Here is a 25,398-nt window from a genome sequence, read left to right as displayed (position 1 = left end):
GTGTCCATTCGGGTCAATGCACCTAACCAGCATGTCTTTTGGACTGCAAAAGGAAACCAAAGCACCCGGAGGAAACCCACGCAGACAAGGGGAGAATGTGCAGACTCCACACAGACAGTGACCCAGGCCGGGAATCAAACTCGGCTCCTTGGCGCTGTGAGGCAGCAGTGCAAAACAGATAAAAGGGAAGTACTTAAAAAGTTGGCAGTCCTCAAATTAGAAAATTCAATCAGTCCAGCTAGGATGTACGCCTAGGTTACTGAGCAAGCTAAAAGTGGACAGTATAGAGGTTGTGGCCACAATTTTCCAATCTTAGGTTAGCTTAGTTTATTTATTAGTGTCACAAGTAGGCTTACATTAACACTGCAATGAAGTTACCGTAAAAATCCCCTAGTCATCACACTCTGGTGCCTGTTTGGATACATTAAGGGAGAATTCACCTAATGTACCTAACCAGCACATTTTTTGGACTGCGGAAGGAAACCAGAGCATCTAGGGGAAAACCACCCTGAAAAGGGGAGAACGTACAGATCCCACACAGATAGTGATCCAAGCCAGGGATCAAACCCAGGTCCCTGGCTCTGTGAGGCAGCAGTACTAACCACTTTGCCACCATGTTGTCTTCTTTGATGTGAGGCTGATAGGGTTAAACCCAGCAATTACAAGCCCACCAGCCTATCGTCAAGTGGTGGGGAAACTTTGAAAGTCAATAATCTAGGTCAAAATTAACTGGCGCTTGCAAAATGATGCAGAAGGATTTATTAGAATGGTACAAAAGACAAAAGGTCTCAGATATATGGAAAAATTGGAGAAGCTGGAATTGTTCCCCATGAAACATAAAAAAGAGATTTGATAAACATAAATAAAGGGAAACTACTTTCAGTGGTGGAAGGGTCGATAATTAAAGGACAAGATTCAAGGTGGCATGAGAAAGCAGTTTGTTACACAGTGAGTTACAATCTGGAATGTTCTGCATGAAGGATGGTGGAAGTAGGATCGATAATAACTTTCAAAAGCTAATTGGTCCTCGAAAGAAAAAAAAATGGAGTAATGGAGAAGGAGAAAGAGATCGGTCCACACCAGAGATACGATCAACCAAATGGCCTCCTTCTGTTCTGCATCATTTCACGATTCCATGTAGAAATGATTTGAAAGGGTAATAAGTGGGCTAAGAGAGATCCAGAAATAAACAAAGAGACGTTAAATGTATCAGTGAAGATCTGGTACTTCACATGGGTCTATTTCCCATAGCCTTTGGCTATGTAGTACATTGTCCTTCAGTTTGGCGTTAATCTTGACTTTAAGTCTGCTGTTACTGCCAATTATGTTGAGAGTGGTGATACTCTTTGCTGTGCCATTATCAACACTATCGTAGTAGCGTGTTGATGGAGGCTCTGTAGCCTTCTTGCTTTGGTTGAACTTCAGTCTATTCACCTTAGTGGTGCTCCTACTCTTGGAGGATTGAACAGCTCTTGTGTTGCTGATGACTGATGAGGGTTACTGTGGTTTGAATCTGCAGCATTTGGCAAATTGATTCCATTTCCCACATTTGTTGCACCTTTTACCATATGCAAAACAAGGATTTCTGTTCAGTTAGTGCTGGCCACTGCATTTAGAACAAGGCACTCCTGTACTTTAAGTACCTCAGCTTTTCGATTAAAATCTCTACTTCGTTCCTCTAATTATTTATTTAACATACAGATATTGATGGTTGCTTGTGACGCTAAGACTTTTTTCTCACAGTAGTTGCTTGCAGACTGAATCACTTTGTTTTCCACAAACTACTTGATTCTTGATTGGGTCTTCAGTGAGATTTCTGAATGAACATTTCTTTGCCAATATTTTTAGGGTGGCTATATAAGATTGTATTATTGACTTAACTGCTCTTTGCTTCATTGAGTGAATTTAAAGATTATCCTTTTTTACCAGGAAACAGATACTTTTGAACTGTCTCAGGATTATCAAGGGGTCTTCTTTCTCCTCCTCTGTCTGGGAAAAATATCTCAAATTTTTCCATGGCCTCAGGGCCCGTGAGTTATTAGGATATAAGCCTGTACTTTTTTGACTTGTCAGAGAGTGTAACACCACAATAAATAAGTCAATCCTTCTGGTACTTTTCCCAATTTTTGCAATATTTTCAGCAAAAATGAGTGGGTCGATGCAGTGATGACCTGGTGTCAGACAGCCAACTCCTAATACCACATAAAATGTTGTGGGTTCCTTAAATCATCAACTCCATGACTTGCGACAAAGGAACGCAACAGCTATACAACACCTATGCACTGCCCACGTTCCTGGAAATAGCTTCTACCATGTAATACTTTCATAGTCATGTCAGCACGTTCTCACATGACCACTCGGTCTACACCAACCTCCTTCACTCCCTCCCCCACAGTCGCCACCTCCCTACATAAATGATCTTCTTCCCATTCCTTCTTTGGTACTTTTGTTACCTAAATGGTGCCTTCTCTAAGACATAGTTGAAGCTACGCAAACCAGTGATTCTCTCTCTCACTGAAGTTGAGAGCTGAGAACTGTTGTCTCTGGCTGGTGGCAGTTGCTCTCTCTTTTTTGTCCCATTGCCCCTGTCTTTTATACCCTCGATGACATATCAATATTTCCCACAAAATCATCAGATTTAAATTCAATAGGTTGATACCTAGGTCCTGATTCAAACTAAATTCAAAAATCAAAAGATTTTTCATGGTAAAATCTTCTGCTTGGCCTTTCAATACAAATGTTTCAGTTTGCGGTGTGATTTAAAATATATTTGCGTTGGTGTGAGGATTTGTGGTAAATTGGTTTGGCTGTGCAAGGCGCAGACTGTTGTGAGATCTTGACAGTCCTATGTGTTTTGTCCCTCCTGATTTTCCGTGGCTTGTTGTCTGATCAGAACAGCATTAGCAACTCAGCCAGTAGAGGGCGAATGGAGGGGGTGGGTTGAAGGATTTTTTTGTGTAAGTTGCTTGTGGTTTGTTCTCTCTCTCTCTGTCCAGCTGCTCCATAATGCTGTAGACTCAGAATTTATATTCTGGGGAATTGAACAGCAGAGCTGCCTAAGACTCCCTGAGAGAGTGAGCTGTGTAAAGACAGGATTCTTCACTGTACAACTCGGTACCTCCATACAGATTGAATACCACAGTGGGAAGGAGGAATTGATGCCAAAGGGACTCCTGGAAACTCAGTCGTGTTGCTACATCTTTGACGGTCAGCAGGTTAGGATAGGTGGGTGTTGCTCAGAGGTGAAACTTCTCTTTTGAGTTAGAGCAGTTTAGGCCTGGAAGGAATAATTGCAGCAGCTTCCTCTTCAGACAAGCAGCACACTGTGAGAGAAAGGGACTAGAAACAGCTGGAGCTAAACAGCAGCAGTGATAAGGTAGAACCTGTGAAATGCATTACCAACCTTTTAGTCAACAGAAGTTGCTGTTGTGATTTATTAGGAGTCACAGAGAATGTTTCAGGAAGTGGGTCATAAAACTTGCACGTTTGTTGTTGCGATGATCATCTTGTGCTGCTGAGAATGTGAAATGCTTATTGCCAGGTATCTGGCTGGTTTAAAGTTCTAAAAAAAATCCCCCCTCGATCAGTGTGTAGCTCCACTTTCAGCAGTGCCTCAGTGGTAGAACCCAAACTTCTGACTGTTGAGAGTTGTGACTACAGGTCCTCTTCAAGCTTTGAGCAGATAATCTAGGTTGATAATTCAGTAGCGTACAATGTGTTGCAATATCAGAAGTCTCATCTTTCAGATGATAGTTAAACCAAGGCTCGGCCTGCCCTCTTGGGGATGTAGAATCCCCATGACGTTATTTGTAAAACTCACCTGATGAAGGAACAGCGCTCCGAAAGGGGGTGGCATGGTGGCACAGTGGTTGGCACTGCTGCCTCACAGTGCCAGGGACCTGGGTTCAATTCCCGGCTTGGGTCACTGTCTGTGTGGAGTCTGCACATTCTCCCCGTGTCTGTGTGGATTTCCTCCGGGCGCTCCAGTTTCCTCCCACATGATGAAAGATGTGCTGGTTAGGTGCATTGACCCGAACAGGCGCTGGACTGTGGCAACTAGGGGAATTTCGCAGTAACTTCATTGCAGTAAGCCTTACTTGTGACAGATAAATAAATAAACTTTAAATTAAGCTCATGATTCCAAATGAAACTGTTGGACTTTAACCTGGCTTTGTGAGGCTTCTTAATATTTTAAAAAAACACCAGGGATATTCTCTGCCTCCTGACCAATATTTATCCCTCAATCAGTAATACACAAAAGATGTTTTTTTTATTGCTGTTTGTGAGATCTTGCTGCTTGCAAATTGGCTGCCGAGTTTTCAATGTTACAGCAATGATTACACATCAAAACATGTTTAATTGTTTGTAAAACACTGATTTGTAAACGGCAAAGGGATGGAGTGAGCTTACTGATCTGAGGTGGTCAGCAATATTTGACTGCTACGTTCCAGAGTAACAACAGAGAGGACATTATCCTGTTCCATTCCAGGTAAGTAACTCCGGTGGTACAATCCAGGGATGGCAGGCAGATGCTGCCTACAGTTGAATAGACACTTGCTGTCTTGACTGTCACACGTAATGACTGCTGGTGTGAGTGGCAGCAGATCAGCCACTGTCCTTTAACTGGCTCTCCTACAAGAAACAGGAATAGGCTATTTCAGACCCTTGAGATTGTTGTGCGAGTCAATCAGATCATGGCTAATTTGGACCTTACCTCATTCACTGACCTTTGCTCCATATCCCCTGATACTGTTCCCGGACAAAAATCTATCAATCTCAATCTTGAAAATTTCAATTTACCCAGCATCAGTAGCTTTGTGGGCGGGAGTTTCAGATTTTGCAGTTTCAAAAAAGAAGTCCTTCCTCACCTCAATGGTCGAGCTCTAATTTTAAGATTGTTTCCCCCCCACTCTGAATTCCTTCATCAGGAAAACATAGTTTCTTTGTATGTATCTGCCAAAACACTATTCAAACACTTCAAATTAGATCACCCTTCTAATCTTTTAAACTCAAGGGAATACAAGTTAATTTTTGATGCAATATTTCCTCATAATTTAACTATTTAAGCTCTGGTGCATCAGCTGTGCCCTCACCAAGGCCAATACAAATTTCCTGAGGTTTGGTGTCCAAAACTGCATTCATTTGCCCCATGCCTGTCCAAGTCTCTGTACAAATGAAAGGATACCTTCCTTTCCTTTGTATTACGGCCCCCTTGAGATAAGGGCTAAAATTACATTGGCCTTTTAGGTTGCTTTTAGATTTCAAACACATTCCTTCAAGATCGGAGAGGAGAAGAATTGGCAAAGCACAAGAAAATATTCTTTAAAAAAACCATGCCAAATAATGTACTAGTGTAAAAATACTGGAAGAAGGTAGCCTAGAATTGTATACAAAAACTGCATGTACAACAGTAGAAATAGGGAAAAAAAAGAGAGAATGACAGACATGCCACTTTACCTGCTATTTCAAATCACTTTATGTTCAATTAAATATTTTGAAGATCAATACCTGTTTGGTCATACAAACAGCCAATTTTACACAACGAGGTCTCACCGACAGCAGTGGGATTGTTTAATTGAGGGATCAGTGTTGACTATGACACCTGGGGAATTGACCTTTCTTCTGCACACACTCTCCTGTGGTTTTTAATATAAACTTAAATAGTGCTAAGAAGACCTTTCTGTAATATTGCATCTAGTAAAGCTGCTCTAAATTATGTGTCCAAGTCCTGGAATAGGGCAGGAAGCCTCAATCTTTTGATTTACAATTAATGAGTTCTACCAGCAAGATTCTAGCTGAAGGAGAGGGGGCTGCTCCTCAGCAAGTCTCCCTCCCTGAGGGCATCAATTTTCAGAAAAGATTTTTGAGCAATTTTAATGAGTGCTGCAAGTGTACATTTAAGAATTTTTAATAAATCATGTTCTCTGCAGCTTGTAAACCTTTTGGTTTCATCATGGCACCAGCTACTGTTAAAAGCCCCTTTATTGCTGCTTCAATGGGGTTTTGCTTATATTTACTCTGGGCATCAGATACTTTCTGGGATTTGCTTTTATGACCCTGTATTGTTAGGGGGAAGACTGGCTGGCAGATCATGTGTTTTGGACAGCTTTTCTTTCTTCATGGTGAATTCAAGGTTTCACTTTCAGTCTGGCTGCTAGCTGCTGTTGTCAAATGGAAAGCAGTGCTTCTCTCTCTCTCCCTGGTATTGGAAATTCTGCTAGTTAGCTGGAAGCAAGGCTTCTTGCCTTCCTGGAGTGAAAATTCTGCTGTTAGTGGTTTGGCTAACTGTTACCTTGAGTCCTCCCTCTTTCCCTGGAGGTTAAGGAAGCTGTCCTGACTTCAAGCTTGTGTGTATGTCCCAAGAGAGCTGCAGCATTCAACCAAAGGATTGACTTCCGGCATCACACACACATTCGAATTTGCTGTGTTAAAGCTCTGGCAAGGGTTCTGTTTTTTGGGAAGTTTGTTTGATTGGATCATTGCATATATATTTGTCAAGGGTTATACAAAATCATAGTTTTTTTTCTTGTTTTTAATTGGTAAAACTTATTGCTAATTTTCTTTCCTCACACGTTAACTATATTCTTAAATAAACTTTGTTTGACAAAAGCACCCTAGTGGGTTAGTTGAATTGTATCTGAAATGAAACATCTCATGTTCACCCGAGGCAAATTCACATTGCAAAACTTATGATCCAGGCAGACTTCATAAAACACCTTGGAGTTTCTGACCTGAATTATAACATAAGAACATAAGAAATAGGAGCAGGAGTAGGCCATCTAGCCCTTCAAATGCATAAAGGTTTCCAACTTTTTATTATTTGTTTGAGAGATGTGAGCATTCATGGCAAGGCCAGCATTTGTTGGCGATCCCAAATTGCCCTTGAGAAGGGGGTGGTGTGTTGCCTTCTTGAACTGCTACAGTCAGAGTGGTATATAGGATCACTGACAGTGCTATTAGGAAGGGAGTTCTGGGATTTTGATCCAGTGGCAGTGAAGGGATGGTGATATAGTCCCAAGTCAAGAATGATTTGGAAGGCAATTTGTATTTGATGGTGTTCCCATGCATGGGCTGCCCTCGTCCTTTTAAGTGGTAGAGGCCATTGATTTGGAAGGCGCTGTTGAAGGATGCTTGGCAGTTGCTGCAGTGCATCATATAGATGGCATACACTGATGCAACTGAGTGTCAGTGTTGGAGGGATTGAGTATTTAAGGTGCTGGATGGGATATTAATCAAGCAAACTGCTTTGTCTTAGATGATGTCGAGCTTTTTGTGCTGCTAAAGCATACTCATCCATCACACTCTTAGCTTGTGCTTTGTTGATGGTAGACAGGATTTGGGGAGTCAGGAGATTAATTATCTGCTGCACATTTCCCTGCCTCTGACCTGCTGTTGTATGTAAGACAGTATTTGTATGGTTGGTGTGGTTCAGTTTCTGGTCACTGGTAACCCCCAGGATTCAGTGGTGGTAATGCTGTTGAATGTCAAGGGGAGATGGTTAGATTCTCTCTTGTTGGAGACGCTCATAGTCTGGCGCTTATATGGCATAGTTGCTACTGGAAATTTGCAGATTTCCAGCATCTGTAAATGTTTGGTTTTGTACTTGCCACTTAAACTCAGGCCTGAATGTTGTCCTGGCCTAGCTCCAAATGGGCATGGAGTTGCAAATGATGTGGAATACTGTGCAATCATCAGCACTATTGACCTGATAATGAAAAGAAATTACCGTTAGAGTATTATATTTCATAGAATAGGATTACATGGAATGTATTTCACTTGAATCTCCTCCCATTTGCCCTCGTATCAATCTACCAGCATAACTATCTATTCCCTTCAACATTGTTCGCTGCATTGGTGAAGCAGCTGAAGGTTGTTAGGCCAGGGCACTATCCTGAGGAACTCCTGCAGTGATGTCCAGGGATGAGATGATTGACTATTAGAACCATCTTCCTTTCTGCTAGGCGTGACTCCAACCAGTGGAGAGATTTCTTCCAATTCCTATTGACTTTTTTGTTCGCGCTCCTTGATGCCAAACTCAAGCAAGTGCTGCCTTGCTAGCAAGGGCAGTGGCTCTCACCTTACCACTGGAATTCAGCTCTTGTTTTCATCAGTGTTGAATGAGGTCAGGAATTGAGTGGACCTGGCAGAAGCCAAACTGAGCATGATAGAGCACGTTATTCAGCATTGACATTGTCAATGACAGCTTCTATCACTTTAATGCATGGGAATAGACTACTCGGGTGGGAACTGGCTTGATTGCATTTGTTCTGCTTTTTTTGGAGAGGACATATTTGGGCAATTTTGCACTTAGTCGAATCAATGCCAATATTATAGCTATACCCAAATATTTGGCTCAGGGTGTGGCTAGTTCCAGAACACTAATGTTGGAGTGTTGTCTTAACTCCTTAATTAAGAGTCCAGTTCTGCAATGCACTAAGAATCTGCCTAGTTCAGTCGAGCTTCTAGTTTCAGTTCAGTATCAGACATAAACAATGGTTAAAAGAGAAACAAGGCCTTGGAACAACTTTGCAGGATAATTCTTTGTTCCACTATTTTAGCAAACCCATTCATTTGAAACTCATTTGACGTTTGTGTTCGAGTAACAGAGAGAACTTTCAGATGACAGCATTAAAAGTTCATATATTTTTCTGCAGCCAATTTCAAGGCCAACATTTATTGAAACTTGAGCAAATGCTATTTCTCAAGGGTTATGGAGTCATTTTTCCCTTATATTTGGCACTGATAACTCAATTGGTTAAACATGAGAGGGAAAGGATTTTCCATTTGATTCAGGGCATGGAATCATAGAATCCCTACAATGCAGGAGGAGGCCATTTGGTCCATTGAGCTTGCACAAGCAACAATCCCACCCAGGCCTTATCCCCGTAACTTCAAGAATTTACCATGCTAATCTGCCTGACACTTAGAGCAATTTAACATGGCCAATCAACCTAATCCACACATTTTTCGATTGTGGGAGGAAACTGGAGCACCTGGAGTAAACCCATGCAGACACAGGGGAGAACATGCAAAATCTCCACACTCAGTCACTCCGAGGCTGGAATTGAACCCAGGTACCTGTCATTGTGAAACAGCAGTGCTAACCACTGTGCCACCGTGCCACTCACAGAACTCCACTTTCGAGGTGCATAAATTGAGTGCTGTGCTCTGAGATGTTGGTTGAGGGGAAGCATGTCGGCGAAAAGGAAAAGTTCACCTGCATCCTACACTGTCGAAAGGAAGATGGAAACGCGTGTTTGAAATAAGCTATTTGAAGATTGAATTTAAATAATCCACAAAGGACGTTTGCACTAATGCATTAGCCAGTGAGTTGCCAGAGCTTTAAAATTGTAAGTAGAGATTTTAATTCCCATAGAGTTCAACAACAATCCTTACATCCATACCTCTAATACTTATCTCTGCAGCTCAGATCATTCCAGAGCATTATGCACTAATCTAAGTTCCCTGTTACACATTCTCAATACACCATGAATAGATATTTTCATTCCTTGCGCTGAATGTATCCCTTGTCCAATTTTGAATCTTGAGCACCCATTTCAGGAAACGTACATGGCATGGTAAAATTTCACTGAGGTTCTGATGAACTCACTGACTGTATTTGCTTCCTTCAAGCTTTCATTTTGATATTGGAGACCAGTGCACCTTCTTGTGCTGAAATGATGAACAGAGTTCCCGTTGTATTGCTCGCCTGCGGTTCCTTCAACCCCATTACAAATATGCACATGCGAATGTTTGAACTTGCCAGAGATCACCTTCATCAAACAGGTCAGTGTTGTCACAGCTTTGATTGGCACTGCACTACATACAGTCTTTTGGTCACAAGGTAAAACAAGATATTGAAATTACCTTCTATCTTTCGGTAGTGATTCAGCTGACAATACTGGTACTTTCTGTAATGAATATGAGTGTGTAAGAACAAAATATGAATGCAATTTACTCAGTAGATGAAAGTTACTTTTTCCCTGTGATTATTGTTATGATTTTGCGTTCATCAGAATGACAGATATCACATTGAAGAGCGTACCCTTGTTCATCAGCAGATGAAATGTCATTCTTTCTCAGTTCAGGGACAACACAATTTAGGTGCAGGGTGAACAAGATCCCTTCACACTCCTCTTTAAATGTATCACTGCTCCTACCTCAAAGCAGCATGCCAATTCCAGTTGTTCTTCTGAGTGAGGTTGTTAGTTAGTTCAAAATTGGGGAAAGTTTTTTGCTGTAATTCCACAGTCAGTTTTTTTTGGAGACTGCTTAAACTCATTTTACTTGGGATTTTGCCAAGAGCAGTAGTCAAGCCATCAGCCTCGAGCTAGTTCCAGGATCTTGCAGCAAACAGCACCACCTGCACGCTCCCCTTCGAGCCACTCATCATCCTATCAGTTTTTCTTCACTATTAGTGGTCAAAATTCTTAAACTCTCTTTCTAACACTTATACAAACTGGTTCAAAAAGGTTGCTTTCCATTACCTTCTCAAGGGCAACTACAGATGGCCAATAAATGCTAGGCTTTGCTTACATTCCCATGAAAAAATGCAAGAAAAGATCTACTCTACCCATGGCACCTAAAAGCACTCTACAGCTATATAGGGTATGGTCCCGAGAGATTATGGTACTGGCTCAGTAATCCAGTGGCAATGAATTTGTGAAACAAAATTCAAAAAGTCTGGTATTTTATGGGCTGACAGTAGGAAAAAATATGACCAAGAAGGCTGCCAGATTTTTGTAATAGACCTTTAATTATTCACTAGTTTCCTCCAGAGAAGGTAGCTTACCACCTCTGCCCATGACTCCAGTCCCACATTACATGGTTAATTCTTAATAACATTGGATATCCTCCAATCCACTCTGTAAAACAGTTATTCTCCCAACATTACTGGTGTGTACCCTGCAGGTAGCAATAATTGGTGGTAATTCATAAAAGTTTTTGCATTGGGCTAAGCACATAATTGAGTCAGTGTGTGCTACTTTTCGAGACTACTTTTCATGGAAAAATATCATTAGCTGTCATGAGAGTTAATATTGTGCAGGTATCAACATGTTTTTTTTCTCTACTTATGATTTAGTGAAGCTTGTATTGTCAGATTCTATTGGACAGAATGGAAATGGAACCTGGTGTCAGAGACATGTAAATTATTAATAATACCACTGGTTCAGATGGCAGAATGATTTTAAGCTCATACGGCCTCTATTTAGTGCATTGCAAATTGTCAGTGCCCCCCGTTGTATTAAAACCAGGCTGATTTCCATCTGCCACAGTAAAAGGACTGGTAACGAGTTTGCACAACTTGATGGGCAGAGTTGACCGTGTGTCCTCAGTGAAATGTGGATAGGCACAGGATACAAGTGTGCCATGTTTGTGACTGAGTTATCGTGAGCATCCTTGGGATCTTTAAAATGCACCACAGTGGGGATGAATTGAAAGGCTGTGTTTTCTGAATCTTAGGGGATAGAATTAAATGCTATTGAATATTCAAATGATTGCTGTGAATGGAAAGGGAAATTGGGCAATGAGTACAGCAGTCAGCAGCAATTCTACTGCCATTTTGTGCCCTCAGTGTATTGGAATTTTATTCCCACTGTTTCTGATTACAAAATCACTTTGTTGGAAGAAAAACCTGGCAATAAACTTGACTGTTTCACTGGTTCTGTTCAACTTCTTTCTATAAAGTTAGGTACCCGTACAGACAAAATCCATAAAAAGCTTTTAAATTTTATGTTTGGGTAATAGTCTCAATTTTGCTTGGAACAGGAGTGTTCATTTTGTTTTAAACATTCAGACATACTACATTTTAGCCTCTCTGTTTTTCTATTCACTTTGATTCATGGCCATCCCATTATTCTTGTCGATGATCCTATCTACTCAATTCTAAACTCGTTTATTGATATTTCCCAACCATAGCATGTTAACTAAAAGATTATTTATGTGTTGGCTAGACACTGTTTGAAGTGCCAATATGATATAGCTGGCAGCACTCTTCTTGTGCATTCAACTGGTAAGTAATTCCTTGAAAGGTGAACCCTAAAATGAGGGTTAAACCCAATAAAACTCTGACTATTGTAGCACTGGCAAACTACTAAGTACTTAAAACTCAAACAGCCCAATCAACCCAACAAATCCCTGGCAGTGCTTATACGCCACACATACCTTCTCTCATTCTCCTTCATCTAACCCCTTCAATAAATCCTATTACTCTTTTTCCACTCAGATGCTGCCGAACTTCCCATAAATGCTTTTATGCTAATCAACTAAGCTACTTATTGTGGTATGGAGCTCCACATCTGAATTACTTTCTGGTTGAAGGAGTTTCTCCTGGTTTATTTGATTTATTAACAGATGTCTAACAGTGGTTAGCACGGCTGCCTCACAGCGCCAGGACCTGAGTTCAGTTCCAGCCTTGGGTCACTGTGTGGAGTTTGCACGTTCTCCCTTTGCCTGGGTAGGTTTCCTCTGGGTGCTCCAGTTTCCTCCCACACTCCAACGATGTGCTGGTTAGATTTATTCACCATGCTAAATTGACCCTTTGGGCCGTATTTGACCATTTTGATTCAAAGTGCTGAGCAGACTTGAAACTGGGAGTGTTTCAGATCCGACTTTTTAGACTCATTCTGCGCCGCCCCCATGCACACCTGAAATCCTGCAGCTCTGATCAGCGCCTCTAACTGTGCATGTGCAAAAAGGAGATGATAGAATACGATATGCCTGCCAATGCCTCCCCCGGCTCCAGCAGACATCGCCCCACCTTCACAACATCATTGACCCCCTTATCCATCTACCCACTTTGCTAGTCAGACCAATCACGGCACCTTCCTCCTTCCCCTTCACTGATCTCAGGCAGAGTGGCAGCGGGCCCACCCTACCCCCTCACTGATCTTAGGCAGAATGGCAGCAGACCCGCCCTTCCCCCTCACTGATCTTAAGCAGAACGGCAGCAGACCCGCCCTTCCCCGTCACTGATCTTAGGCAGAATGGCAGCAGACCCGCCCTTCCCCGTCACTGATCTCAGGCAGAATGGCAGTGGACCTCCCTTCCCCCTCACTGATCTAAGACAGAATGGCAGTGGAACCCCCTTCCTCCCAACTGATCTCAAGCACAGAGCCTTCGAACATGGGTAAGCTGCAGAGCTGGGCTGAGAGGTGGCAAATGGTGTTTAATGCAGAAAAGTGTGAAGTGATTCATTTTGAAAGGAGTAACAGGAATACAGAGTACTGGGCTAATGGTAAGATACTTGGTAGTGTGGATGAGTAGAGAGATCTCGGTCTCCACGTGCATAGATCCCTGAAAGTTGGCACCCAGGTTGATAGGGTTGTTAAGAAGGCATCTGGTGTGTTAGCTTTTATTGGTAGAGGGATCGAGTTTCAGAGCCATGATGTACAAAACTCTGGTGCAGCCGCACTTGGAGTATTACATAGAGTTCTGGTTGCCACATTATAGGAAGTATGTGGAAGCATTGGAAAGGGTTCAGAGGAGATTTACCAGGATGTTGCCTGGTATGGTGGGAAGGTCTTATGAGGAAAGGCTGAGGGACTTGAGGTTTTTGTTAGAGAGAAGAAGGTTAAGAGGTGACCTAATTGATGCATACAAGATGATCAGAGGATTAGATAGGGTGGACAGTGAGAGCCTTTTTCCTTGGATGGTGATGGCTAACACGAGGGGACATAGCTTTAAATTGAGGGGTGATAGATAAAGGACAGATGTCAGAGGTAGGTTCTTTATTCAGAGAATGGTAAAAGAGTGGAATGCCCTGCCTGCACTGTAGTGGATTCGCCAACATTAAGGGCATTTAAATGGTCATTGGATAAGCATATGGATGATATTGGAATAGTGTAGGTTAGATGGGCTTTAGATTTGTTTCACAGGTTGGCACAACATTGAGTCCTGAATGGCCTGTACTGCGCTGTAATGTTCTATGTTCTATGACACTCGGCACTTACCTTCTTACTAACTAGACTGCCCCAGTGGACTTTTGTTGAGCATGTCTGTTTCCTGCCAATTCTGGATGGGCGAATGCAGTGATAAAGAGGGAAGTGCTGGTAAGATTGGGCATGCAGCCCATTAAGTCAATTTAAATGCATGCAAATGCATTTAAATGGTCGTCGCACCCGTTTCAGGCACGTCCTGATCATGGCCATTTTTGGGCTCTGGTAAAGGAGGAACTGGCGCAGAGGTGGGTAAGGATCATGCTACTTGCCCCATGCCCAACTTTACCAAGTTTTCGCACCCGCAAATGGGCACAACTTCATGATAAAATTGGGCCTTTTGTGTCGGGGGATTAATAGGGTAAATATGTGGGCTTACGGGAATAGGGTCTGGGTGGGATTGTTGTCGGTACAGGTTTGATGGGTTGAATGGCCTCTTTCCGCACATTAGGGATTCTATGATTTAGGGCCCTAGTTCTGATGTCACGTGCAAATGGAAACATCTGGCGTGATTCTCACAAAAGTTCTGAATTGTTGGGAAAACTGTTCTAGATCACAACGTCTTCTCAGTTCAACTTCAGACCTGAATCTTCCTAGTCTGCAATGCAGAGGTCCCGGTCATGAGTCTCATTAAAAACCCAGTTGGTGGGGCCTATTCGCGCCGGAATCTGACAGTTCTGGAACTCTGTGCAAGTGCAATTGCCCCGATCTGTCAGTCTCCCCGATTGCTGGCCAGCTTGGGACCCCCGCAGTGCTGCGGCATCCCCCACCCCCCTCCTCCTCCCCTCACCCTCCCCAGGCGCATTTGCGGCTCCCATAACAATTCTCGGACCAGCCCTGACCCCCTCACCACCAACCCCCCCCATCCCAGAGCACTCCCATGTCCAGCCAATACCCCCCACAGCAGTGGTGATCCCCTCACCCCAGCAGACCCCCCCCGCCTCTGCTGACCACCCCATTTCCGGTGTCAGACAACAACACCCCCCCTCCCTCCAGAAGGCAGACCCACCCCCCCCCCCCCCCCCCCCAGCAAACTACCCCCAGCCCAATTGCTGCCATCCCTCCACCCCAAACCGATTGCCATACAGGGTGGCAGCAGGACCCCCCTACTGATTACCCCTAGGACCGATGCCTGGTGGGCAGTGCCAGGGTGCCCCCTGGGCATGGGCATTTTGCAACTTGGGCAGCACTGGGGGTACAAGCTGGCACTGCCAGGGTACCCATGCCCAGGGGCACCCTCCACCACCCGATCCCTTGGAGGGCCCCGATTGCCCCCTCTCACTCCAGCAGGGTCTCCTGCTGATTCCCCAAACATGGGGAGCTATTCTAAATCCTGTCAGAATGAAGTACTCCTGGCAGGATGGGAGATTCAATCAGGACCTGAAAGGTCACAATAATGAAATGGAAAATATATTAAAAATACATTAAGATTCAAATGACTTACCTCACTTTCTGTTGGTTTCCAGCATGATCTGGTCTCTGACTGTTCTCCGGCTCTGGGAGATGCATGTGCATTCCTGGCATGTGTGCAAATTCCGGAACAAGGCCGACGACACACATCTCGCATCCCGATCCGCCAGAAAAGTTGCATGTCGGGATGGTAGGATCACCCCGCCGACCCCCACCCCACCCCCCCCCCCCCCCCCCCGCCCCCACACCCCCCATCTTCTCTATTTTTACTCTTTCATAGCCTTAAATAACATGAATCTGTATGGATAGAACTGTGACAAAAGAAGATGCAAAAATCATTATTGAGGGTTGCATATAGCCCCCCCAAATTCTAGTGTTGGCGTTGGGAATGGTATTAGACAAGAAGTTAGAGGTGCATTCAATTAAGGAACATGTGTAATTATCGGTGACTTTAATCTGCATATGCATTGGGCAAATCACATTAGTCACAATATTGTAAAGGAGCAATTCCTGGAAAGTATATGGAATGGTTTTCTGGACCAATTGAGAAACCAACTAGGGAACATGTTATCCTAGTCTAGGTGTTGTCTAATGAGAAAGGAATTATTGGCAATATAGTTGTACGATATCTCTTGGAGATGAGCGACCATAATATGATGAAATATTTCATCAAGATGGATAGTGACGTAGTTGATTCTTAGATGAAGATCCCAAGTCTTAATGATGGAAACTACAATGGTATGAGGTACGAGTTCTCTATGATAGTTGAGGAAACATTACTTGAAGAGATGATGGTGGATGGACAATGGCAGACACTCAAAGATTGCATGGGTGAACCGCAACAATTGTTTATTCCTGTCTAACGTAAAATTAAATGGGAAAGGTGGCCAATCCATAGTTTACAAGGGAAATTAGAAATAGAATCAGATTTAAGGAAGAGGCTTACAAATTGGCCAGAAAAACCGACAGATCTGAGGACTTGGAGCAGTTTAGAATTCAGCAAAGGAGGACCAAGAAAATGATTAAGAATAAGAAAATAGGGTAAAAATAGTTTTTATATTCTCCTTGCGGAGAATATAAAAACTGACTGTAAAAGTTCCTTCAGGTATGTGAAGTGAAAACGATTGGTGAACACAAATGTAGGTCCCTTTCAGTCAGAATTTATAATGGGGACCAAAGAAATAGCTGACCAACTGAATTCACAGTTTGTTATGTTTTCACAGAAGGAGGGCACAAATATATCAGAAATATTGGGGAACACAAAGTTTCATGAAAGGGAGGAACTAAAGGAAATCAGTATTAGAAGAGAAATGGTGTTGGGGAAACTAATGGGATTGAAGTTCAATAAATCCTCAAGGCCTGATTATCTACATCCCAGAGTACTTAGAAAGTGGCCCTAGAAATTGTGGATGCGTTGGTGATCATTTTCCAATATTCTATAGGCTCAGAAACAGTTGCTACAGATTTAATGGTAGCTAATGTAACACCACTGTTTAAAAAATAGAGTGGAGAGATGAACGGAAATTATTGACCAATCAACCTGATATCGGTAGTGAGGAAAATTCTGGAATCTGTTACCAAAGATTTTACAGCAAAGTGCTTGGAAAATGGTGGTAGAACTGGATAGAGTCAGCATGGACTTACAAAAGGGAAATCATGCTTGATAAATCTCCTAGAATTCTTTGAGGATGTGACTGCTGAGGAGGAGCTACTGGCTATAGTTTATTTGGACTTTCAGAAAGTTTTTGACCAAGTCCCATATCAGAGAAATTAAAGCGCATAGGATTGATAGACTGGAAACAAAGATAAGCAATAAATAGTACATTTTCCAAATGGCGGGCAGTGACTACTGGGATACTGCAGAGGTCAGTGCTAGGACCCAACTATTCACAATATATATTAATGATTTAGATGAGGGAGCTAAACACAATACCTCCAAATTTGTAGATGACACAAAGCTGGGTGTGCGGGTGAGCTGCGAGGAGGATGTGGGGATGCTTCAGTGTGATTTGTACAAGCTAAGTGAATGGGCAAATGCATGGCAGATGCAGTATAATGTGATTAAATGTGAAGTTATCCACTTTGGTAGCAAAAACAGGAAGACGGGTTATTATCTGAATGGTTTTAAATTGAGAAGGGAATGTGTAATGAGATCTGGGTGTCCTCATACACCAGTCGCTGAAGATAAGTCTGCATGTCAAATATGGTCAAAATATCTCCTCTTTATGGATTGGTGTCTGATTTTTGGATAGAGCTCTCCTATAGCATTTTAGGACGTTTTGCAAAAAGTTTTACTTCTCTCAAGGTGTTATATAAATACAAGTTGCCATTGATGTGGAGTGCTGATTTCACTCAATTCAGGTGAAACCAAAACCAGAAAAACAAGGTTTAATTGTAACTATTATAAAGCATTTTGTACAGTTGACATAAATACAAAATCTAGCTAGAAATAAAGGATGACAAGTCTTCAATTTAACCATAATTATAGCTGTAGAATTAGATTTGTCAGCGTCATCTCTGCATTTATGTTGAGACGTGTATAGTTTTAAGTCATAATTGTTGCTATTTATTTACATTCTGACTCCTCAGATTTCTAATACTTACTGTGGATGCAACTCACTATATCTGAACAGAAAATCGAATCCTCAATTGCATCATCCTCTTTCTATGTAGATGATATCATTCCTTTAATTATTGGCATTGCTAAGTTTATCCCTTTGAAAAGAATTAGGAATGGAGATGTCTCGCAGCACTGCACCCTTGAGGTTCCTGGGAACTAGAGTCGCTGCAATCCATGATAAGTAATTTTTCTCCTTAAAAAAAGAATATCCTTGGGGCATTCCCACGTCTGTAATGCAGCATCTCTAATTCACACAGCTAGCATAAACATAAATCTCGGACTCCCATGGTTATCATCTCTCACAGAACCTGGTAAACTTTAATTTTTCTTTTTTTCTGCTACCTCTGTACACAAGGAGTTTAGCCTGGCTCCATAGGTTTGTGAGGAAATGTTGTGTCAGCACGTATATGAAAATGTTATCATGACACTGAAGAAAGGTGATGTTGTGTGTGATGACCTATTCTCACATCACGTGAAGATGGAGAGCCAATTCCATTGCTTTTCCCTAGCAAATCGATGTTTTTTCCTTTCGTCATACTTTTCATCATCAGAAATTAGAGGTAAAGACATCAGTTTCTCCAAAGGTTCAGATTTAGCTAGATTGATTTTATAGTATCATGTACACTGATACCGGTAACTCAAATCAGGAATGACAAGCAGGCAAAGGATGGGTGGGATGGGTATTTTTTGTGGGAGTTCCATGAAGTCTGAGGGCAACCCTGGAGAATTGAAACAAAAACAGAAGATACTGGAAATAACTCAGCAGGTCTGGCAGCATCTGTAAGGAGGGGAAGCAGAGGTAATGTTTCACGTCCTTTTGCTCTTCATCAGAACTGAAGAGAGGGAGAATATGTTAGCTATTATACTGTAGCTGTGAGAGATTGCAACGGGATAGAACAGCTTTTAGAACAAAAGGCAGATGGCCTGGTGTGTGGCGTGGGGAGAAAGGGGTGATTGCATTGAGACAATACATGTATGGGATGTTTCCCGATGAATTGAAACTTGAAAGGATTGAAAGCATGAATGAGGATTTTAGAGGCTGATGAAGATGAGATAGGGATTCAAGGAGGTTATAACACAGAGATAGAAACGGTGGGCAGAGGGGCCCACTGAGGGGCAGCACAGTAGCGCAGTGGTTAGCACTGCTGCTTCACAGCTCCAGGGAACTGGGTTTGATTCCCAGCTCCGCTCGCTGTCTGTGTGGAGTTTGCACATTCTCCTCATGTCTGCATGGGTTTCCTCTGGATGTTCTGGTTTCCTCCCACAGTCCAAAGATGTGTGGATTAGGTTGATTGGCCATGCTGAAATTGCGCCTTGATATCCTGAGATGCGTAGGTTAGAGGGATTAGCGGGTAAAGTATGCAGGGATATGGAGGTAGGGTCTAGGTGGGATTGTGGCCGATGCAGACTCAATGGGCCGAAGGGCCTCCTTCTGCACTGTAAGGTTTCCATGATTCCAAGGAAACAAACTAAAAATCAAAATAGTTCTGGAAATTAACAAGAACAATAGAAAATGTTGAAAACATTTGAGGAGAGAAGACACAAATTGATGCTTCAGGATGGGACCTTTAATCAAAATTGGAAATAGGTAATTTTGGTTTTGGTAGGATTTGAAGTCCAGTTCAGAATCAAACAACCTGTTGAGTTTGTGAAATTGCCAAGACCAGCCTGAGTGAGTAACCAGGAAGTCAGTGGAGCTGGTAGTCCAGATGCAGTTTCTGACCAGGAATTTTCAAGATGGCTTTGATCTTTTCAATACTGACCAAGAGGAAGTTCCAGCTTGTTAGACAAACAGTAACACAACATAGTAAGAGTGATGGATTGGAGGGTGATGGAAAAATGGTAAAGCTGGGTGTCTTTGGCATGCAGGGAAGTTAAGAACATCCTGATGGTTAATATCATTCGAGGCAGCTTATAGATGCAGAACTGAAGGAACCATTTTCTGAACCACTTTGCGTTCTTAACTCCCAAGCATCGACGAAAGTGCCCTGGATTATGGGTTCAGGTGCTTCCACTATTTGTTGCTTGTTGTCCATTGTTCCTCTCACAAAGCATCTTGGAACATTTTATTACACTGAAGGAGCCATATCAACAGCCAGGGAAGGAAAAGGATTATTCCTTGAGCATGGTAGACAAGGTGCACGTTCAGTTGCACACTGTGGAGTGGATTTAAAAATATTTGATGGCTGATTGACTGGTGAAGGATGCTGTCCTGGTGTGGACAGCAGGAAGACCCAGTCAATTTTGAGTGTCTGCTTCACTAACATAGACATGATGTGGAGAAGCTGGTGTGGGGTAAACGTGGTAAGAAGTTTCACAACACCAGGTTAAAGTCCAACAGGTTTATTTGGTAGCAAATGCCACTAGCTTTCAGGGCTTTGCCCCTTCGTTAGGTGAGTGGGGAGTTCTGATCACAAACAAGGCATATGAAGGCACACACTCAGTTTACAGAATACTGATTAGAATATGAGTCCATACAGCTAATCAAATCTTAAAGGTGAAGAAAATGTGAGTGGAGATAGCATTAAGCACAGGTTAAAAAGATGTGTATTGTCTCCAGACAGGACAGTAAATGAGATGTTACAAGCCCAGGCAAGTCATGGGGGTTACAAATAGTGTGACGTGACTCAAGATCCCGGTTGAGGCCGTCTTCATGTGTGCGGAACTTGGCTGTCAGCGACTCTGCCCTGTTGGACTTTAACCTGGTGTTGCCTCACTAATGTAGAGGCAGTGAGTGCCAAACAGTACAGCTTATCGGTTCTGGACTAGCACAGTAGAATCAGGAGGGAACACAAAGCAGCAGTGGTCTCTGTTATCCCTGTGGCGGAGACACACATTCTTCAGTTGTGCCTTGCAGGAGTTTTTCTGAGACAAAATATTTATTTGAGCAAAGCGCCATCTGTTCCACATACACATGATCCATGACCTTGGTGAGAAATGATAACAAAGGCCAAGCTGGTGTGTGAAACTTTACCTATGAAAAATGAGGCTCTGGAAACTGGCAGATGGGGAGAAAGAGAGGAAAAAGTGCAGATAACTTGGCATCAACATTTTCTTTCAACACTGCACACGAATGAATGGCATAGCCAAAAACAAAGCCTGCGCGGAGTTGGCAATATAAAGCCTATATACTCTGTTATCATCGTTGTGAGTCTGAGCTGAGCTTGTCTTTGTTGAAGCTCAATAGAGACTGTTGGAGACAAAGGCTGTTGGTAAACTTTGTGAGTGATTTTGAGCCTAGGTTAATAGTGCGAAGGATAACTGACGCGGATGCAAAATTTGGTGAGAATCTGCAAACGAGAATCTTGTCGACGAGATTACAATTTCTGATTTTCAACTCTCTCACTGGCAGAGTAATGTGAAAAATGCCGTGGAAGGCTGCTTGAGAGGTGTTGGGAATGTGTGAGGTGGCTCAGTAAGAGATCACTGTATAGTTGTGAAGGGTGTGTGAAGGAGTGCGGTAGCAAACATGAGGAGACAGCCCTACCCTTGCTGCATGAAGAATGTCATCCATCTTCTTCCAGCGCTGTATCCCCATCCTCTTTTGGAGCTGGTGTTTACTATCATGGCCACAGACTCCCAAGTGGGGGTAATGATCTAGGGGGTTGGACATCTGCTTGGCGAGGTGTTTAAGAGGAGCGCCCCACTAATTGCAGCAATTAAGTTTTTCTGGGGTGAACGATTGTGATTTGTACTGCTGCCTCACAGCGCTAGGGACCCGGGTTCGATTCCTGGCTTGGGTCGCTCTTCGTGTGGAGTTTGCATGTCTTTCCTGTGTTTGCATGGGTTTCCTCGCGTGCTCTGGTTTCCTCCCACAGTCCAGTGACGTGCTGGTTAGATAAATTGGCCATGCTAAATTCTTCCTCAGTGTACCCGAACAGATGCTGGAGTGTGGCAACTAGGGGATTTTCACAGTAACTTCATTGCAGTGTGAATGTGAGCCTACCTGTGACTAATAAACTTTAACTGTTTCCACATGCACAAAGTGATTCACTTGGGGAAAAAACGCAATTTGCTAAAGAGATGAATTTTTGACAAGATTTCCTGCGGTGGTGGGATTCTGTCTGGTTTTCTCACCGGAACCAACACATTGAAAAAAATGGGAAAATTCCAACCATTAACTTTTATTAAAAACTTTTTTAACTGTGTACAGGGTGAGGCGAAGCATGCTGTTTCACAAAGAACCTTCGCTCAGCTAGAATTATCTCTTGAGCTGTGAGGAGGATGCAGATTCAGTGTGATTTGGACAGGCTGAATGTGTGGGCATACGCATGGCAGATGTAGTGTAATGTGGATAAATGTGAAGTTATCCTCTTTGGTAGCAATAATAGGAACGCAAATTATTACTTGAGTGGGTGTAAATTGAGAGAGGTGGATACTCAGCGAGACCTCGGTATCCCCATATATCAGTCACTGAAAGTAAGCATGTAGGTACAGCAAGCAGTAAAGAAGGCAAATGTATGTTGACCTTCACAGCAAGAGGATTTGAGTATAGGTATAGGGATGTTATGCTGCAATTGTATAGGGCGTTGGTTAGGCCAACCTGGAGTAATGTGTACAGTTTTGGTATCTTTATCTGAGGAAGGATGTCCTTGCTATAAAGGGAGTATGGCGAATGTTTTTCAGGCTGATTTCTGGGATGGAAGATCTGTCGTATGAGCAGAGACTAAGTCAGTTAGGATTATATTCACTGGAGTTTAGAAGAGTGAGAGGGGATCCCGTAGAAACTTATAAAATTCTAACAGGGTAGATTCAGAAAGAATGTGTCCAATTGAGGAGGAGTCCAGAATTAGATTATAATTTAAAACTGAGGTCAGGAGAAACTTCTTTACCCAGAGGGTGGTGGATGTGTGGAATTCACTACCACAGAATGTAGTTGAGGCCAAAATATTGCCTGAGTCAAGAAGAAATTAGATGTAGCTGTCAGGGCTTTAGGATTCAAGAGATATAGGGGGAAGTGGGTATCAGGATATTGAATTCGATGATCATCTGTGATCATGGCGCATGGGGCAGTACAGTAGCATGGGGCAGTAGTGGTTAGCACTGTTGCCTCACAATGCCAGGAAACCGGGTTCGATTCTCAGCTTGGGTCACTGTCTGTGGAGTTTGCACATTCTCCCCGTGTCAGTGTGGGTTTCCTCCCACAGTCCAAAGATGTTCAGGTTAGGCGGATTGGCCATGTTAAATTGCCTCTAAGTGTTAGGGGGACTAGCGAGAGTAAATACATGAGGTTATGTGGATAGGGCCTGGGTGGGTTTGTGGTCGGTACAGACATGATGGACTGTAGGGATTCTATGACAAAATGAATGGCAGAGCAATAGGGCTGAATGGCAGGCTCTTGCTTCTAGTTTCAATATTTACTGTTGCCACCTGATGTTATATTACCAATGGTGTAGACTATCTAATTATGTTAACCCTTTGCACTACATAAATCAGCCTCAACATTACTGACTTTGTAATTAGGGCGAGTTGTTGTTCCAATGGTTTGACAATGATGCTTGCGAAGTTGCCAGTATAAGTCCTACTCCTGACTGAGAAAGGAGTTTGGACAGCTTGGTATAAAAGATTTCAAGATCAGCAACGAGATGGAAGAAATGTCACAACTGCTGAAACATCAGATTCAACACTCATCCTTGCAGCAACATCAGAAGTTAGCACAGGCAAGCCTGAACTTCCTAAAAATTGACAGCGATGTACCTCATGGGTAAAGTGAGTGGATTAGCATTCTGCAGGATTAACCCTTATCTCAAATTGCATGAGCACATTAATATTCCCACCTGACTTTCCAAATCACTCCATGCACCTTTATGCTGACAGAGCATACTTCTGGATAAGCCAAGAAGTGAGCCAAAAAAATATACAAAGTGAAATAAATAAACAGCTGAAGAGCTACACACTGTACACTTTCGTTATTTTGATGTCAGGGACTGACTTGAAGAATTGGGGAAAATGTTTGAATTCATGGAGTCCTTAAACTAAGATTCCTTTTTTTAAATGATTTATGTGCGGCCAGCATTTGCTCCCATAGGACAGGATTTTACCAGGAGCAGTGGTTCCCCAATAACTTGACTAAAAAGTCAGTGGCAGACACACCAGCCTGATGGATACCCCTGAGCAATTCAACACTGGGAGCAGCATTCATTGAGGTGAGACTTCTGCCCCTATCTCAGGAAGAAGTCCTGCCTGAGAAAGCTCATGGTCAATCATATGGCTGGCAGCTTATCCTAACAGCTAACAGCTGTTATCATCCTAACAGCTTTAGGTGGGAGCGATGGCCACAGTTCACAAGCCTTGGCGAAGAGTCTGGGGAACTTGCTACGTACCTGTAACATTCACTAATAAGTAGGGAAGCCTGTAACCTGATCTGAAAAAATGCCTTCCACTGGCCTCATCCCCATGGCAGTGTGAAACTTGTAGCTAGCCAGAAAAACTAATTAGTTAGCTTTGAGCTCAACTCCCTTTCACCTCAGAAGTAAATTTGAAGGAAACTGTTTATAACCTGACAACAACAATCCTTCTCTGGGAGTTTGGGAGACTGATGGGGCCCTATTTTACCATTTTGATTCTAAGTGCTGGGCGGTCTTGAAACTGAGAATGTTTCAGATCCAACTTTTAGAGCCGTTCTCAGGCGCCCCCATATGCACTCTATCTGCAAAAATAGCAGCGATTCCAAATTGTGCTGCGTAAGCCTGTGGGCAGGGCTTAACGCACCCAAAACCCTGCGGCTCCCATTGGCTCCTCCAACTACGCATGTGCAGAAAAAAAGATAAAATGCCGCTCCCCCATCAGATTGCTCCCGGGCTGGATAATGCTTCCCTCTGGCCTCCATAGACATTGTCCCATCCCCCAGCATTACTGACCTCCTTATCCCTCTGCCCCCCCCCATCCCTGCAATTGCAGGCCCCCCCACCGATCACAGACAGAATGGCAGCGGACTGCCATCCTCCAGCCCCCCTCCCTGCCATCACTGATCTCAGGCAAAGTGATCCACCCTCAACGAAACCCCCTTTCCCCAGGCAGAATGATCCACCCTCCCCCTTGTCCTCACTGATCTCAGGCGGAGTGAACCCCTCTCCCTCCTCCTCCCCACCCCGGACACTCCTACACAAGGCCCCCATCTCCTCCTGACAGGAACAGATCCAGACGCCCTGAGGCCATCTGGCATCGTGGCCCCCATTATGGCTCCTACCCATCCTGGTCCAGACAGCTCGAATGAGTCCTCGGAGGATATGGGTGAAGGGACCACCAAGGGTGGTACCATTTTGGTGTCAACTTCCACCTTGCAGTTCACCGTCCTAGATACTGACACATCAATGAGTCCAGTTAGTGATGAGGCTTACACATCTGATAACGTACATCGGGAGGAGGAGGGAACGTCCGAGGCCTCGAGCATGTGGGGGCCTGCTGGAGGTGAGGACTCAGCTGGTCCCA

At 43.2% G+C, this 25,398-nt stretch overlaps 1 protein-coding gene across 4 annotated transcripts in view; it reads left to right on the top strand.

Annotated features, from left to right (window-relative positions):
- The first annotated feature begins 2,954 nt into the window (after positions 1 to 2,954).
- The window catches only part of nmnat3 (nicotinamide nucleotide adenylyltransferase 3), an 80,398-nt gene continuing 57,954 nt past the window's right edge, over positions 2,955 to 25,398 (top strand). The window contains exons 1-2 of one of the 4 annotated variants that reach the window (XR_013886323.1): positions 2,955 to 3,225; positions 9,634 to 9,786. Coding sequence is in view for 3 of the 4 variants with exons in the window: in XM_080185549.1 (XP_080041675.1) it covers positions 3,159 to 3,225; positions 9,634 to 9,786 (220 nt within the window). In the remaining variant the exon portion in view is untranslated. Of the gene's footprint in view, positions 3,377 to 9,633; positions 9,787 to 25,398 lie in introns of all 4 variants that reach the window. The other 3 variants (XM_080185549.1, XM_080185547.1, XM_080185548.1) reach the window with 3 other exon arrangements.

The sequence above is a fragment of the Carcharhinus amblyrhynchos genome, chromosome 3 (genome assembly GCF_965287045.1).
Source record: "Carcharhinus amblyrhynchos chromosome 3, sCarAmb.v2.hapA, whole genome shotgun sequence".
Lineage (NCBI taxonomy): Eukaryota > Metazoa > Chordata > Chondrichthyes > Carcharhiniformes > Carcharhinidae > Carcharhinus > Carcharhinus amblyrhynchos.
Note: the sequence above shows the minus strand (reverse complement) of the source record. Positions and strands in the feature narration are given on the sequence as shown.